Genomic DNA, 19,228 nt, shown 5'->3' on the forward strand with positions numbered 1-19,228 from the left:
CAGCCTAGTCTACAGAGCTAGTTCCGGGACAGCCAGGGTTACATAGAGAAACCTGTCTCAAAAAACCAAAAAAAGAAAAAGGAAGAAAGCAAACTTAAGCAAGCATTGGGGAGCAAGACAGTAAGTAGAGTTCCTCTGTTTCAGCTCCTGCCTTGATTTCCCACTCTAAGTACTAATTCTCAGTAATAGAATGTGACCTGAGAATTGTAAGCTAAAATAACCCTTTCCTTCCCATGTTACTTTTGCTCATGGTGTTTTGTCACAGTAACAGAAACCCTAAGACATGCAATCCAGGCTTTGCTTTCATAGCTTCATGCAGTGCCCAATCAGGAATGAAAAGGACCCTGGTATAAGCTGCCTGGCTTTGGTGCTCTATAGAAGATTAGAGGAAGCTTCAGAACCCTTTAACATTTGCTTTTGTTGTTTTGTTTTGAGGCAGGAGACCAAGCTGGCCTGAATTCAGAGATCTGCCTGCCTCTGCCTTCTGAGTGCTAGGATTAAAGGTGTGGAGCTGACATTTGCATTTTTTTTTTTTTTTGGTTTTTTCGAGACAGGGTTTCTCTGTGTAGCTTTGCGCCTTTTCCTGGAACTCACTTGGTAGCCCAGGCTGGCCTCGAACTCACAGAGATCCGCCTGGCTCTGCCTCCCGAGTGCTGGGATTAAAGGCGTGCGCCACCACCGCCCGGCTGACATTTGCATTTTTAATGTCTGCAAAATCAGCTTTATGTGGAGAGTATGACCACAGTTTGACTGTTTCCCCACAATGGCTGTACCACCCTGCATTTCTATCTTGCTACTCATCATTTCCGATACTGTACTGTTTATCTCTAGTAGTATATTTTATTTTATATGTTTGTTATCCACTCATTAACTCTGCATTTTCATTTAAACCCATGGGTAAATTCATAGTATGTATAATAGCTGTTTAAAGTTCACAGTTGCTGATTTCATTATCAAAGTCTTCTATGCATATGTCTTCCTACTGAAGTCTGTCCTGATTATGGGTCAGACTGTCTTCCTTGTCATATGCCTAATAACTTTTAATTGAATATGAGACTATGCTTCACCATTGACTTGTTTATCAACTTGCTCCTTGAGTTTTATTTTTGAACTTTAACAAATGAAATTCTAGTAGTGTTCAATATTGAGCTAGTTTATTCATTCCACTAAGGTATAACTCTTTTGATGGTATCTGCTGAATGCCAGGCGTATTCATTGAGGCATCCTGCTATGTTGGTAGGCACTCAAAACTGTTTGCAGTTCTTTTTCCTGGCAGCTCTTCTTTGCTGAGCTTCTGGAACATAACTCACTGAATGCACCGTGATATTTGGCTGAAGACTTGGGAAACGCTACACAATTTTTTTGGCTAGTATTCTAACAAAATTTAGCTGTGGGGATCACAAGTTTCCTAGAAGAATAATGCAAGACTATCACAGAACTAATCTGTTCTTTCTTCAAAGGCTTCCCCTTTCTGTGATGAGATGCCTGACAGACATCTGAAGCTGTGTGCAGTGGCAAAAGCCTGTCACCTCAGGACTTGGGAAGCTGAGGTGGGAGGACAGAACAGCTTAAAACCAGCCTGAGCTACATAGTGAGACCCAATCTCACCCAAAACAAAACAAAACACCCCTGAGAAACAGTTGTTTCATATTTTATCCTTCTTCTACTTGTGTACACAAGGAAGAAAATTCTCAGAGCAGTTACAACTTCAGAGGCAGAAGCAACACTAGCCGGCCTGAGATTTTAATGAACTGAAGTGAAAACTCACAGAATTTGATGTAAGTGCTTATGAAGTTCCTTTGGGAACTTGCTCTATGTGTTCTCCCTTCTATTTACTTAGGAAATATTTCCATTGAGTATGTTCACCATGATCCTAACTTCCTGCTCTACTTTGTACAGGATAGAGTCCATTTCACAACTTTTCTTGCCTTTTAAAGCCAAACTTTTCTTTCTTTTTTCTGCTTTCAAATTTTTTCTTTCTTCTGTTTAGCTTTTGCCTGTGTTATTTGGAAAAGACTCTGCATGTTGACAGGGGCAATGAACTCCCGAAGCTACTGAGTCTCACTACATTCAGAAGCAACATTATCCATGACCTTGTCAAATAAAGAAAAGCCAGTGAAAATGTCCAAAGATTGCCCAAATCCAGCTGCCCTCAGACAGGTTAACTAAGTAATTTAAACAGCATCAGATGACCCTGAAGCTACTCAAAGAACGCTTCTGAGTCTGAGTGTGCAAGTGATATAAAGATGTTTACTCAGGGGAAAGGGAGTTAATGTTTGTTGAATGCCTACTAAATGCCAGACATTACACCAGGGGTTAAAAAACTGTAAAGGGTATTTTAGGTTTTGTGGGCCTGAAGTTTTCTGTTGCAATCACATCCCTGCCAACATAGCGGGGAAAGTATCTACGATGTAAAAATAAATGGCATGGGTGTGTCCCACTAAAACATTACTGACAAAAACAGGTGATAAATACAATTTGGGCTGACAGTCCTAAATGCCAAACTCTGCACTGTATCATGTGTGTCCTTTACATTAGGTAAATACATGTAACTAATCTGTCCTATAAAAATGACAGCATTATGCTATAGCATTGTGCAACATACCCACATTTTCAGCACTCTAGAGGCTGAAGCAGGACAATCATAAAGTCAAAGCAAGACTGAGCTAAAGAAGATCTGTGGTGATATACTGTATACCCCAATAAAACGTATCTGGGGATCAGAGGACAGAGCCAGCCACTAGATTAGACATAGAGGCCAGACAGCGGTGGCACACATCCTTAATCCTATCACTCAGGAGGCAGAGATCAGTCTGGATCTCTGTGAGTTCAAGGCCAGACTGGAAACAGAGCCAGGCAGTGATGGCACACACCTTTAATCCGAGCACTTGAGATCTCATGTCTTTGCTTGGGAAGGACACACGCCTTTAATCCCAGGAAGTAATATGGCAGAACACAGAAAGCTATATAAGGCATGAGGAAACAGAAGTCTCTCTTGAGGCTGAGGATTTCATAGAGGTAAGAACCTGGCTGGCTTGTTCTGTTTCTCTGATCTTTCAGCTTTCATCCCAATATCTGGCTCTGGGTTTTGTTTGTTTGTTTTAATAAGACCGTTTAAAACTCATGTTACAAAGATCCTATGTTAAAAACAAAACAAGCAAAAATGGAACCTTCATATTATGTGACCTAATGTGCTGAATCTTCACAATAGACTTTCAAAGATGTGAATATTGCCTTCATTTGGTAGATGATAAGGTACCTTCTGCAACTTATCCAAATAATAGCAATGTTGAAATTCAATGAACTCAGATTGGTTTGCTCACCTGTGTTCTGATTCATTAATTAATTTTTCCCCCACCTCTCACTCACATCATTGAATCCTGGCCTGCATGGAAAACAAACCTAGATGTAATGAGAACAATAAATAGAAGACTCTGAATGCCAGCCTAAAAATTTGCACATGAAAAAGAAGATAATGGATTGCTATGGAAGATAAGTAGATAAGGTGAGTGTCATTCCATGATATACTTCAGAAATATTAACCATTCAGGAATGGATTAGGGTGGCCGCATAGAAGTCTATAAATTTACTTAGTTAATAATGTCAAAGTGTAAATATATGGTAGCTGTGGGAGTCGGCACTGGGACAGCAGATTCTATAAGAAAAGGGCAGGGGCACCTGCTCAGGAAAATGGCTGTAACTCGACATCTGTTTACTACAAGGTGTCAAGTTAGGAAGAAATCACAGAAGAAAATGATCCCTATAAGAAAGATCAAACCAAGGGGCATTCCTCCATTCACAGATTTTTTTTTTACTATTATTATTTTAAAAGGGGTGTGTGTGTGTGTGTGTGTGTGTGTGTGTGTGTGTGTGTGTAAATTTTGCTTTATTTTTACAGAGATGCCACTGTGTACTGGATTTGCTTGGGTGATCTTGCATTATTGATGTGAAAATACTTAAAAAGTTGTTTCCTGGGCTGGAGAGATGGCTCAGTGGTTAAGAGCACTGTCTGCTCTTCCAGAGGACCCAGGTTCAATTCTCAGCACCCACATGGCAGCTCACAACTGTCTGTAACTCAAGTTCGAGTAGATCCAACTCTCTCACAAAGACATGCATGCAGGTTAAACACCAATGCATACAAAAATAATAATAAAAAAATTTATTTTAAAAAAGAAAAAGTTAGCCGGGCGGTGGTGGCGCACGCCTTTAATCCCAGCACTCGGGAGGCAGAGCCAGGCGGATCTCTGTGAGGCCAGCCTGGGCTACCAAGTGAGTTCCAGGAAAGGCGCAAAGCTACACAGAGAAACCCTGTCTTGAAAAACCAAAAAAAAAAAAAAAAGAAAAAGTTGTTTCTTGACCACTAACACACATGTGCCCTCTAACCTCTGATTCTAAACTGTAATTTCTCAATTTTGGAGTTAACATTCCTTAGCCAATGATAGAACTATGGAGGATCACTGGTAATCTCCAAAGAAAAAGGACAATAAAGTATTAAAATAAAATATTAAAACTGCATGATTCTCCCGCTTTATAAGCATTACTTTAAATGAACATATATTCAAATTGCATTATAATAAAATGTCTAGACATCGTTTGTCACGCTAAACTGATTTCTATTCTCTGGAAGCCAACTGTGTCCTCGCTTGTGTGTTAGATGAGATTTCACCTACTTGCAACTCCTTGTCTCACAGTTGAACAACTATCACAGCATGAAAACATTCCGCTGCTGCTGAAGCTTTGGATACCCAGTTCCCTGATGAAAGAGTGCAAAGGGAACTACAAGAGTTGTGGACAACATACAGGAGCTCATGCCCCATTGAATATAGCTATAAGCAAAAACATGTTTTAAATCTGAAGAGATGGCAACAATGTCAGGGATTGCTGAGTCATTTAGTAGCTGGAAAACAGCAAAAGACTGAAGTCTATCAGGTTCTAAGGTCCTTTAAGACAGTACAAAACTCTAATTACACAAAGTCCATTCCTTTTTCTTGTTTTCTAAGTCAAAAATTAATAACAACTATACTGAAGAATACTCTTTCTTTGTTACTACCAGGTATTTTTCATACAGTATAAAAACATGAATGAAGTATTATAAAATAATCCTTCTTTACCTTCAAGAGGACAAAAAGCTATCTGGATGCAAACTTTTATGTCATTTACTCATTTTAAAAGTTCAATTCAATTTACTACAATTTAAGTTTATAACATTTTCCATCACCCCAAACTGATGATTTTCTTGGTCTGTTATATTTCCATACATTCATGGAGGAGGCCACTGTACACATGTTCTGTATATAATCAAAGCTATATAAAAACTCCTGCAACCAAGCAGCGAAAGTGTAAAAAGTTCACTTTTAGTGACCTTTGTAGTCCATCTTCTAGCCTGGCAGCAAGAAGCAAGTTTTCAGGTACTTATCACTGAATGTTAAGCTATCGTAAGTATTAAGTTATGGCATACTGTCCTGGAAAGAAATTAATTATATTTTTGTTGGTAACACATTTCAGACTGTTTACACAGCTGACATTTCTCAGCTGTACCCAATTCATGCCCTAAGCTGTGAGGACTAGCTTGTTGTTTTGTAGCAGATGCCTCCACTTGAGTGTTTTCAGTAAGTATTAAAACCACCACCACCTGCAACAAAATAGATTACTTGTGAAGCACTAGCTTTCCATGTTTTTAAGGTCCTAATGAAACAAAAGTTTCTGACATTTGGCTAGACTCTCTCCAAAACCAGAGTTCTGACATTTTGGCCTCCACTCAAGCACTGGAGCTAGTAGATCTGCTGTGGCACTAGTTAAAAGCTGCCGCCTGGCCCTAAACATCTTTGTTGTGTCAAATCATGCAGCTCAAGGCACATCCTGCCAATGTGGCAACATTTGCTCTGGGGAAGTGTGGGCAGGCACCACTTCACAGGTCTTGGGAAAAGGTGCAAATATGAATAATGAGGCAACAGGATGAAGCTTAATGGGGATTCCCTCTCATGCCTGCTGTGACTGATACAGCCCCAGGTAGGGTTACATTTCCGGTTGCTGTCAGCTTAACCTGCTTCTTATATTTTCCTATAGTAATGGAATTACATTGCAATTCTTTGCCAAAAGTAAAATCTGACACAAATATTAAAACAAGGGTCTCATAAAAGACTGTATTAAACTAATTCAATAAATTAGAACACATAATGTATAAGGTACTTTAGTACAGAGGAGTATGTCCTATTTTGTTTATTTTTCCTGTTACTTTTGAGTTTGTTTGTTTCCTAGTTTCTGTAAGTGTGGGGTCAAAAAAACATTTTTTATCTACACTTAGAGCTCTTGGATCTACTCTACAGCCTGGGTAGCCTTGCATTTTAAGACTTTCTCCATCATCTTCTGTCTCTACTGTCACCTCAGCTAGTTACTATTGACTTTAAATTACAGTAAACTTCAGATATATCAACCACATATATTACTCAGATTCAGTACTGCCCAGTACATGGATAATCTGGATTGTCTATTCTCACTCATTCCTCACTCCACAGGTAATTTTGTAGCAAATTTCAGATATTCTTTCATATGCTCCTATCAGTCAATTCTTACCTATAATACATGAGCTATCTTAAGGACAATACTGACTGAGGTCTTTAATGTCTACTGTAAGCCACACAATATGTTATCATTAATCTTCACAAAAATGGTGGAAAGTGGCCGAGCTTTAGAGAATTTTAGTGATGTGCTTGGATCTTAAATTATGTACTTCTAATAATGGTCTTTATGTCTTATAATGAGTTTAAACAACACTCAGAGCATTTCTACTTTTCATGTCTTCTTAGACCCTAACAGGAAAAACAATCAAATAAACCACCGAAGCCAGCACACAAAACTTACAAACAGCAGCACCTACAGCCTTATTTTGGCAGTGGCCACCCACCAATACTTGTAATGTCATACTATTATGCAAGTAATAGCAAAGAGTCCTACTGTTTTCTGGTTCTTTTTAGTTTTGAAACCCAAGCATTTTTCCAAAGGCACACAGTTTATAACTAGACTCAAATAGCATCTTCATCAATAAACTGCCTTAGAATCATCTTGTCTTCCAAAAAAAAAAGTTTTAAAGCGTTAGATAGCAATGACAGAAGAAACTGTCCAGACAGGTGTAGTATTTATTTAAAAAATATGAAAAGCTAATTCAAGTCTTAGCTACAATCAAGATTTTTAGTATTGCACAATGTTTACAAAGTTCTCATTTCTCTTTAGCATTATTTATCTTTAAAAATTAGATTTAACTTACAATTCCTGAACTATCCTCCTATTTGCATTTTAAAATGTTTATGGGCTGGAAAGATTGCTTGGTAGTTATGGGCACCTCTTGCTCTTCCAGAGGACCTGAGCTCAGTTCCTAGCACCCACACTGGGGGGGCTCACAACTACCTGTAAGTTGAGCTCCAAAGGACCTCTTCTGTACTTATGACCCCCTCTTCTGTACTCCACCACCAACAGATACATACACATAAAGTAAAAATGAAGTGATTGATTCCTAATGACATACTGCTATACCCACATGTCAATGCATCACTCAGACCTCATCAGAGAAGCATAATTAGCAAAGAGACCCACAGCTGGACAACGTGCAGACAGTAAGAGACTTTGGAGCACTCAGCCCTAAATGGAATGTCTGTATCACATCCCTACCCTCAAGACTCAGGAATCTATGCGGAGGAGGGGATAGAATAATTACATGAGCCATAAGTGGTAGACAACCTCAAGGGAAACAGTCACAGACTCAAGAGGGCTGATGTGCACACAAACTTTGAATACTACCTGGTGCACAAATTTAAGTCAAACAAACTCCTAGCACACTGAAGAAAAAGTGGACACAAACTCCCATCCACACCTAAGAAGTTATTTGCAATCAATAGCTGCTAGGAGGGAAATCAGTCTTCCCCAATGGAGTGATAACAGGCCTTATGTTCAGCAAGAGTTAGCCAACACCAACCAGACTCCAATATATCGTATCCAATTTTCAAAAATAAATAAAAACAGTTTTAAACAAACAAACAACAAAACCAACCCCAAAACAAGACAGTTATCTGTTTTGAACATGTAAGTAAGTAAATATGGCAAGAGATGAAACAAAACTTCAAATCAGTGGGCTTAAGATAAAAAAAAAAAAATGTATTATTTTGTAAAAGAGTTAATTATTGGAAAAAATGGCAGAGATGGAAAAGGTTTCCAAATTTATAATAGAAAGTATTTAAAACATGATATCATTGTCAGATAACAAGCTAATATTTTCTTGATTTTTTTATTGTAATAAATGTATAGAACTATTTAAAAATATGTGCTATTTTTATCAATAATAAAATGTAGCAATATTGAAAGCACCAGACTATTCACATACACACACACATACATATGTACATACGAACATAAATATGTATGTATGTGTATATGTATATGTGTTTGGTTGATTTTGAAATATCTATAATTTAGGGAAGTTTTTTTTTCACCTCAAACATCTTATTAATAACCAGAGATATTCTCATCAAAGAAAAGTTTAAGTCAAATCAAGAAATAATAAGTTCCTGACACTGATACAAATCATTACCAAAATAATGTTAATGTGCTTGGCTTATGACATTTGTTCTATAAATGTGTTCAAACTATTATAAATTTTTAAAAAATTTTTGACATGATTTGACGTAAATAAAAAGTTCTTTCAATGGAAAATTCAAAAGCATTTGATTCTGCTTGTAAACGCCAAATGTACTGCACAGGGAGGTTATAAACTGGACTGTAACTTACTGAGTCATCAGAGGCAGAAGCTGGCCAGCCCTCCCATAACTGATGTCGAACAGGTATGCTTGTAAGGTCATACACATTTCTCTTTACCTATAAAAAGAAAGCAATAGGATTATAACAGGATTTTGACGTTATTTTAATCATGGTAACTTTAATTCATTTATTTAACATAAAACATGTTTCATATTTTCTTTTAGCTTCAAATCAATAATTTAGAATACAAGTCAGAAAATTTTACAAAAGTTTAAAAAATACAATAACTACAAGAGCAGAATTTCAATGACGTAATATTTCAAGAAATAACTTTCTTTTGTGTTGTTTTTTTTTTTTAGTGTATGCATGGGTGTGTATAGATAGACATGTGGTGAATGTGAGTATGGGTGCATTCAGAAGCTAGAGGCTTGGGATTCCCTGGAGCTGAAGATACAAGTGTATCCCTATGTTCAGGAATAGTTAGCCAACACAAATTGTGGGAGTCCTGCTCCTACCTTTTGAAGGGTTCTTAGGTGGAGGAGAGAGAATTAAGAAATGACAGATAGAAATAGAACCTAGCTGACAAGAAGAAAGACAGAAACATAGGATAGCTTTGGGAGAGCCTGGGTCAATATTCACCAGCCTCATCCTTTATTGAAAAGGACTTTTATAATATGCCAAGGGGAGTGGCAAAAGACTTCCCCACTTAGATCAAAGCAGTAACATACAGTCAAGTGTAGACCCTTCCTAACACCTGGTAACCACACTCATAGTCAAATCATCTCCTTAAGCAGCCCTGCTGGGTAAAGGAAGCTCAGATTCTCTGACCCTAATTTCTCACAAGGAAGACTCTGTGGGCTCCCACAACAAATCAGACTCCAATATATTGTATGAAATTTTCAAAAAATAAATAAAAACAGTTGTAAACAAACAAGAAAACCAACCCCAAAACAAAACTTAAGTTCTCTGCAAGTGCAGTACATACTCTTAAGCACTGAGTCATCTCTCCAGACTCATCATGACTGGTTTTTGATCACTGGCTGACTTCAAGTAACTTTTCAGTTAAGAAACTTCAGGCAATGGTTCACTGAAAGCTGACTACGTTTATAAATGTTTATAAGTAACTTAATTTTAAAACTTTATGATCAAACAAAGGTATATTTCAAGTTTTCATTAATGAGAAGAAAGTGAATTTCGGTTAAAGAGGAAAGGGACTGAAGTTACTTTATGTTTTAGTTTCAATGGCATAAAACAAATATAAAGCAGGTTAGGTGATTTCTTTGACATCATCCCAAATGAAAAACTAAGCTGAGGTTTCCATTAATACCATATTTTAGCCTCCCCTAAAGACAAAAATAATTGCTACATAGTGAATTCCAGGACAGTCAGAGCTACTTAGTGAGATCCTGTCTCAAAACAAGCAATGAAACAAACAAAGAATAAAAACAACGCTAAAATTCTTGCCTAACAGCAATATTGTACCTTTCACTTTAAAGGGAGAAGAGTCAAGTCATCAAAACAAGGTTGCGGAGAGTTCAACTATCTGCTGTCCAGTGACTTAGGAAGGATCATATCTTGCTGAGGGTGTTGGCTCACAGCTGCAATTCCTGTACTCCATTTTAAGGCAGCAGGACTTCGAGTAAGGGACCAGCTTGAACAATTTAGAAGGTCTCTGAAAAGCCACACCTCCCAGAGGATCATACTTCTCTTTAATTTCTTAGCATTTTTTTCTACACAACATACAGAAATTCTATTTCATTCTTCATTTACAATTAAAATAATTATCTAATTATAATAATGAAGAGGCAGTCCATCTGATAGTATACTCTAACGTTCAGGATGATTTTGAGATATTACACATATCTTCGAAGACTTTAATATGGCTGCTCAACAAACTGCACTAATTTATGCTTCTAAAATGCAGAACTGTAAAGTGTCGTGCTGTTTAGCTACAGCATTTTGTTATCATGTTACTCTTTATTATACACAAACACATCTAAGTTACCCTTCCAGTGAAACAGAGATATGTGCACACTAAGGAAAAAAACAAAACAAAACATGGAACTCAACCTAATTTTATCTTTAATGTACACCTGAGGAAGAAAAAGAATCACCATGAGATCTGAGGAGTGTAGGACACAGCTTGATCCCCACTCAATTTAAACAAGCAGCTTTTCTCCAGAGCCTCTCAGCAATGCTCAGGCTACCGTGCAAAATTTTTCTTACAATCGTCACATCAAGTTTGGAAATTTTGATCAATCCTTGCCAATCCAACAACTTAGCCAAAGGCAACTGGACACAACTTTAAACACTTTCACTAGATGAGTCTATTTAGTCACACTTATGTATTAGTGCTCTTGGGGACAAAGGTACGTCAATAATCCAAAGCATTATATTCGTAAAAGACAAAAAAAACAGAAAGTATAAGGAATCTTTATACTTCAAGACAAAACTTTTTTATTTAAATTTAAATTTTGAGTGCCTAAATAAACCAGAAAGCACCAACTATTTTCGAACAAAAGAAAGAAAGAAAAAAAAAACTGTGTATGTGTTGAAAAGGTAGAGAGGTTACCCCATCTTTGGAAACTTACACAAAGACGATGGGCACATAAACAAGTAACTTTGGAGTGAAATTCCACAGATTCTTTCTTAATTCCAAAAAACAATGATACATTATTATGAAATAAACAGTATTTTCTTGTTTCATTAACTCATATATAACTGCATTGAACTGAATGACATTCCTCTGCTATTCTAAGCCTGAAAAGCATGTTCTGGCTATAGTGCTATGTTGGTATAAAGCACAATGCCAGACTGATGTGCTGAACAAAAGTGATCAAAGTTAAATTAATGTTAGCCATTGCACAAGTATTTGGCTTCATTGTCCTTCCAAGAATGACATCTGTTAAGCAACTTGTCATAGAATAAACCAGTTAATGCAGAGAGAACTTAGCTGTGAGAGTACCACGTAAAGCATATTAGGCTAATGTTTGATTGTTCCAATGCAAAGGCTAAATTCACAAAGTACTCTCAGATTATGACAAAAGAATCTCATGCTAAACCACAATCATTAAACAGCAATTTAAGTGAAAACAAATTGGCTTTTCAAACTTAAGTCCATGCTGTAACTATAGGCAGACTTTACCATTATAAAGCAAAGTGGTATCAGAGACATCAAAATAGTGAGTTTAGTAAAAGAGATATAAAAAGTCCATTGCCTTTACTGATGAGTTTAAGTCACAAATGTACAGTGAAGGAAAAAATTACTCAGTACTCAAAGCAAATGTACAAGTAATTATTTTTTAAGTAGTCTTTGAGGAACTTGAATGACAAAACATAGTTGTATATAAAACAATGCAGATGAATTTGAAGTTCCTATGAAGCAGATCAAAGACACAGTTCTCCTAGAGAAGGAGAGAGACTAAAGAGAAAAGAAGTGGAGAGAAGCAAGGAGGTGGGCAAAAGAACAGGAGATAAGGATGATGGAGAGAACAGGAAAAGAAAATAGAAAATGGGATGAGGTGAGAAAGCCATGAGAAAAGAGAGGAAAGGAAGTAATTGAGAGATTGTGAGTATCTGAGAAAGGTAGAATGAATACGCAGAGGTGGGTTCACTGTAGTTGACATTCTCAGCTGATAATACTGTGCCATTTCTGACACAGCTTCATCTTTAGAGACTGTTAAATTCCAGTTAAGTAAGAACAAGTGACACTTCACTGGGTAACATTTCCTAAGGGACTTTTTTGTCTTACATATTTTCTTGATCAGCACTGGCTCAAAATCATGCTGAACCTTCAAAATCTTTTCAATTCTTGCTTAGTGTTAAGCTCTAAATCTATGAGATTTGAGGCTGCTAAACCATGCAATGTTTCAGTTAGCTCTGAATGACTGTAAAATACTATGGTTGCCAGCTGAACATTAAAATGAACTGTACTATATTTGAATTTCAAGTTCTAGACTAACCATAGATTTTTCTGGAATTTGCTTTCTAAATTTTTTAAAGAGAATTTTTCTCCACTGCTTCAGATGAGTATACACACACACACACACACACACACACACACACACACACACACACACACACACCAGAATAACCTGAGAAAGTGTAGGATATGATGCTGATTATTAGTTACTTTAATTGTTAACATGTATCTAAATACTACAATAATTTTTTAAAATGCGAATTTCCTCTACTTTAAAAAATTCATAGTTCCTCAATATCTATGGCAGATTTTAATATTAAACATAACACTGGAGGAAGGACCATTTTATGATAGCATGCTCAGTATATGTATATTCATAAGAAATCATCTTTCCCCAAGTTTTCTTTTAAATTCACTTAAAATTTCAAACAGTTCTTTGAGTGAAATTTCACTAGAATTTCTTAGAGAAACATTCTTAGGAAAATTACCCTACTAAATGCTGAACTTTAAAATTTTGACTCAAGTGAGATTAAATTCAAATGAGTTGTTCTTAGTTATTCCAACTGAAACAAAAAGGCCTATTAAGTTTAGTAGGTAACACTGTCAGTTATCATAAAGGCTTTGCTTGTGAACTAAATACTAATAAAACTGTCAAAACTTTTCTCGGGGAATTTTAAATGCCGCCCAGGTATGTGCTAAGGCATAACTCGAGTTCTAATTCTAATCCCACAGCTATTACTGTGGGCAAATTGGTGGGGCCTTTCTGAGATTCAGTTCACTCAACCTTAGAAAAGAATAAAACATGATCATTTCTGCTTTTCAATGCTATAAAATCCTATGATTTCATGAAGATACTGGAGTTAATCCTGGGTGCAGAATAAGAAGAGCTAAGTATATGCAAGACAAGGACATAATTAGGGCGTTTACAACCATTCAGACTCAAGCCTTAATTTTCTAAAATGGAAGAATGGCAGTAGAGTCAGTAAGTATAACAGACATCAAAGAGAAAAATGCAAATAATTCCAGATGAGAAACACAGATATAGAAGCATTAAATAATTTTTTCTTGGATAAAGAAAATTCTTAGTCTTTATTTTTCTTATACCTTAATAAAAACCTAATTAATAGTTTCCCCTCACAAGATGTCATTTTAAAATAAAGCCTGCCACACAGTTTTTGAAGTAACTATTCCTTCAACTATGTCATCAGTGAGACAATGGCCTAGTCAAAAAACTGCTACCTATGTGTTAACAGTTGGAAAGATTTTTTTAATTCACTTCACTAAAAATCTTTGAAATTGGGCCCTTTAGTTTTTATTTATTTAATATTTACTGTAGGAAAAATATATTTAACTGATATGGGTTCAGAACAGTTTTAAATTGGTCCTGGATTTTCTGAATTAAGATACTAGCACACATTATTATCTTTACAGACAGTATCATGAAACTGCAGGCATCCGATATGATTTTCCTGCCACTGTTACAAGAAAAAAGGCTTCTGGACATAGCAGAACCTGAGCTTATCCAAATTTGAAATAGATCGAACTATGAACTGCAAAGGCACGAAACAAGTGTTTGCTGTGGTCTGTTTAAATCAAAACAAGGCACACAACCAGGCTGAATCTCAGTTTCCTGGCAATCTCTTGTGCTCTGAAAGGCTTGTGTAGTTAAGAAACCAATCACTTCTGATTCAGAACGAAAGGGCTTTGAACATATACTACATATCTAATGCCTTTCCTTTTTCTTCTTTTTAACATATTGTACATGCACTGCAGTTGCACATGGATTTGTTTTACTAAGATGCAAGTCTAAAAATCCTTCCTGAACAAAAAAGCGTTTGAAACCGGATGGTGCAAGGGGAATGAGAAGGTGGCATCAGTAATCAAATGTTAATTAGCAAGCTTCCCCCCTTCCCCCAGGGCTGGCCTGTGTTAGAGAATTCAAATCAGAAATCAATGCTCCAAGTGTTTAACTATTACTTCTTCTCATTAACCATTAAAAGACCAAGCAATTTTCTCCTCATAAAAACAGTAACTCAAGAATTTCTTTTTCTCAAATACCATCTTTCCAGAAAACAATGAAGAGGCCTATAAAATTCAAGTGCTTTTCAACCAGACTTGAACAAACTGTATTCTGCACTTTTAAAACATCTTGTGATTCTAAATGAATTCTTCACTTTAACAACTGTACCTTAGTTCTGCTTTTACCATACTTACAAAATATATTTTGCTTCTTCCCTATAGTGAAACAGGGCAGCAGGCATTTTACTAGGCTATTGGGATGGTGATAATAAAGTGAATCAAGTACAGAATCTAGTTGAAACACATGTAATTGTAAATGGATTTTGACCATCATGAAAAACTACCAAAAATAAGATTAGGCATTTCCACTAGAAACATGATAATTATACTGAAACCTTGGTGAAAATAAAAATACTATAAAAATTACAAAAGCTACATTACATTTAAACCAAACTAACTTAAGTTGAGGATTTAAATAAAACTAAGTTTATAGCTACTTAAAATTTAAGTCTATTTTTAAAGATAAAAGTCTTTTTTCTTAAGTCTTGGTATCCCAAGCTGGCCTAGAACTGTGTAGAACAGAATGACTTCAAATATTCTGATCCCCCTGACTCCATTACCAGGTATACACCACCACACCAGGCTTATGTGGTGCTATGGAAATAATCCATGGCTTCATACATGTTATGTAATCGCTTTACCCACTGAGCTACTTCCTAGTTCTCAAAACCTAATTCTGAAAGAACTATAAAAATTCATAGATGAGAAAATAGGCTATATGTCACAAATGTTAAAAAGGCTAAATATTAAGAACTTAGTGGATTAGAAGAGGTTTTGGAGAAAATGAGAAGTTGATAATGATATTATAAATAAATGAGGTCAATGATTTTCTACAACAGTAGTTCTCTAAGCAGTAGTGTTATCAGCTGGGAGGAATCAGAGATGCATATTCCCGGGCCCAGTGCATCCCCCTCTTAACAGTCTGAAGTTTGAAAATTAGAAATTTTATATACAGGTTCCTCTATATAGCCATACCTCTTTAGTTAACTGATTTTTAAAACCTTCAAAGTCTATGCTTAAGGGGCCCTGTCCCTTTTAAGAATGAATAAATTTCTAGAAATCCCATAAGGTAGGTGAAATTGGATGGCAAACTACTCTCACTGAAATCCCTGAACCTAGTAAATTCACTGTCTTTCAATAAATTCTGATATTGTGGAAAGTCACAAGTGTTTCCATCTATATTTCTCTCATAGTGAGCTCATGACAGACTAATAAATATCATGGAAGAAAATGGTTGGTTTACTGCCTATAGTGAATAAAACAGCAGGTATTTTAAATTCTCTTAAAATTCTCCCCACATAAAATGAAATAAATTAATGAGTTTGTACCATCAGGAAGGAAAATGCCAATTAATAAGTAAAAACCTAGAAATAAGTGCCACAATATGAGAATATTTTCAAGAGTCTTATGTTAGATGACATTCATTCTATAAAGTCCAATTTATATATTAGTCCTACTGGTTCAATTTATGTCCTAGTCTACCAATGGTAGAGCACGTGTTCAGCATAGATAAAGCTCTGAGTCAGATCCCAGAAGAAGAGAGGGCAACAAAAAAGACAAGACAAAAGATTGTGCATGAACCAGAAAGTACTTGTAAGTCAGAAATGTTTTGATTTTAAATTTGAATTTCAATGGGTAAAACAAGATGTTCCAAAAGCAATGCACTGGTTAATTTCAAGGATATTATTATACATGTTAACAAATACTTAGATACAAGCATATTCACCGTAGCCTTGTCCACCAAACACAAGACTGGTACAATCTAATCTAGAAGTAAGACAGTTAAATAAAGGAAATTGCAACACTAAAGTGACTGTGCTGAGAGAGCAGAGAGCAACTAGTCAGGCAGTTTTAGAGCAAGGAGGACTTGGCCCAAACTAAGAGCACCTATACACCTAGTGGATGTGCTCTACCCTAGTCAGCCAATAGCCCTAAAAAGCCATATAGCAGTTTTATGGACTATTTCTGCTACATCATAGGAACTGTCTTCTCACGTAAGCTTTCTATAACAAAATTTCTAAGACTTGGCCTTCTAATGATCCATAAATTTCATTCTTTGAATTTGTAAGAAAAGAATCTGGAACCACTCACTCAGTGAACATTTTCTGGGGCTGTGAGATTCCAGCACCTTGACTACTGAGTTAAAGCCCACTTGAAATAAAAGAAAAGGGCTCCATCAAATGCAAAGACCCCAGTTTTATGACATTAAAGCAGAGCCTGCAAAGTGTATCCCAAAGGCCAGTAAACCTGTGCCGTTTGTTTCTACCAGCAAATTATACTAGAACCTCACCATTCCTATTTGTTTTCATATGGTCTCTGGCTGCTTCGGTATTAGCAGAGTTGAGTAGAACCAACACAGTGTATCTTGAAAGTTTTAAAAACTATTATCTGGTCCTTTACAGGGGGAAAAAAAAAAAGGTACTTCTTGATGTAGAAGATGTTAAAAACTAGGGACTACAGCCAGAAATAGGACATCTGCATCACCTCCTGCAAAGCTCAGGAAAAATTACAGAAGGGGGGGGGGTATTAAGAGCCATAGAAGTAAGGGAGAGGTATGGAAGGCTGACTTCTGAACATAACAGCTGCAGCACTCTGGCACTCACAGCAGATGTAATTACCTGCAGAAGATCTCAAGATTGGGATTAACAACACACACTGTCATGGAGGGGAGAGGAGATAATAAGGCCTCACCCCTCCCTATGACATTTTCTTCTGTGGTGTAGCCAATGGTATAAAATACTTGTTCCTGCAAACAACCTTAATGAAACTCACTGGATTAAAAAAAAAATTAAAAAACAAGATATGAAAATAGATGGGGACTAGCTGGAAAGATAAAGAGCTTAATGGGAAATGGAGGGAGACAAAGGACAAGGGAAGCTAGCAGGGAATGAGTATGATGGAAATACATTATACATATGTATGAAAATGTCATGATCAAACTCATTATTATGTGCAATTAATAGATGCTAACATTTTTTAAAGCTAGGGGCTGAAGATACAGCTCAGTTTTGAGGGCTTGCCTATTATACACAATGCCCCACGTTTAATTCCCAATACCACGAAAAAGGAAAAAAAGATTGCAAAATAATGTTCATTGTTGCTTGCATATATGTGCACATATCCATACTATATTATTCATAGAAAACCATAAAGATATATAACAAATACTCAATTTTATTCTTTCTATATCATGAGATTATGACTCATTTCACATTTCTGTATAATTTCTCTTTTCATCTTTAAGGAGGAATTTTTTAAATGTTTTTATGCAAAGTAAAGAAACTTGCACCAGAACAACCTGGGTTTTTATTTCAGTTATCCAATTAATTATCTGGATGGTGCTGAGGACAGAAATGGGAGAGAAAACTGAACAAGTAATGATAGTCAGTAGTTCCTAATCTATATTACTGTATCATGCCCACAATCACCTTTACTTGTATTGTTATATTTATTTTACAAGTACAAAAGCTGAGGCTCCATAAAATAATTGGTTCAAGCTTCCTCCACTCAGTAAATGTGAGTACATAGTAACTCTATGAAACTCTAGGGTCTAGATTCTTTCATAATTACAATAGATTTCTTAACCTGAATTTTGTCTGTAAAATAAAGGCTGTGGTGAGTTATTTTTAAAATTCTTTCCATTCAACACTTTTATAATTGTAAATAAGGAATTTTCTTATGTTCTTCTTCAAGACAGGATCTCACTACCTAATCCAGTCTGGCCTGGTACTCCCTTGCCTCAGCCTAAATGTTCAGAGTGCAGGGATTACTGTCATGTACTATCACAGAGAGTCACATTTATGAATTTTCTATGAGACCATTCACACTCTAAACAGTGGTCATCAAGTAGGAACAAGTGAGAGTGACTAACTATAGGCAGTCTCTATCACGAGAACAAGAAAACCTTTTCACAACTGTTGTACTGAACAAGCAATGAAGTATAGCTGCTGGCTGTCAATTTTTGTGCTGATAAGTGCTATTTAGAAAGAAAAACTGCCAGAGCAAATAGCAACTGGTTATTATTACGTAACTGACTGTTGCTTCCATGGTAAGAGGGCAGTTCCTGAGGTCACAAATAACTGAGAGAGAAACAGCAAGACCGACAATCATCCAAAGAAATAAACCAAAGCAAAAGAAGAAAAGAATATTAAGATAAGATAATATTAAGTAAGCTTTCTCATTTGACTATCAGCAAACATTCCTCTTATCATCACCAACCAATGCCTTCTGAGTCTCCCTCAAAGGTTTCAACTGCAGTAAAAGAATATGATGAGATTCACACTATGGCATTGCTACTCTTACTTAGACAATGTACAGTAGATCAATTCTTCCCTACCTTGCTATTCCAGTTTTCTCTCTCTCTCAACCAATGGACAGTCTTACCAACTCCTTTTCTATGCCTTTGATTTGGATAAGTGAAATTCTTATTAGAAATAGCTTTGTTGCCGGGCGGTGGTGGCGCACGCCTTTAATCCCAGC

The 19,228-nt window shown here is 36.3% G+C and overlaps 1 protein-coding gene across 1 annotated transcript in view; it reads right to left on the reverse strand.

The window, feature by feature from the left end:
* Faf1 (Fas associated factor 1) overlaps positions 1-19,228 on the reverse strand; it is a 347,836-nt gene that overhangs the window by 174,942 nt on the left and 153,666 nt on the right. The window contains exon 8 of the mRNA XM_052715293.1: positions 8,779-8,865. Coding sequence (XP_052571253.1) covers positions 8,779-8,865 — 87 coding nt within the window. The remainder of the gene's footprint in view (positions 1-8,778; positions 8,866-19,228) is intronic.

This window comes from Peromyscus californicus, unplaced genomic scaffold (assembly GCF_007827085.1).
Source record: "Peromyscus californicus insignis strain IS unplaced genomic scaffold, ASM782708v3 Scaffold_5__1_contigs__length_169319896, whole genome shotgun sequence".
NCBI lineage: Eukaryota > Metazoa > Chordata > Mammalia > Rodentia > Cricetidae > Peromyscus > Peromyscus californicus.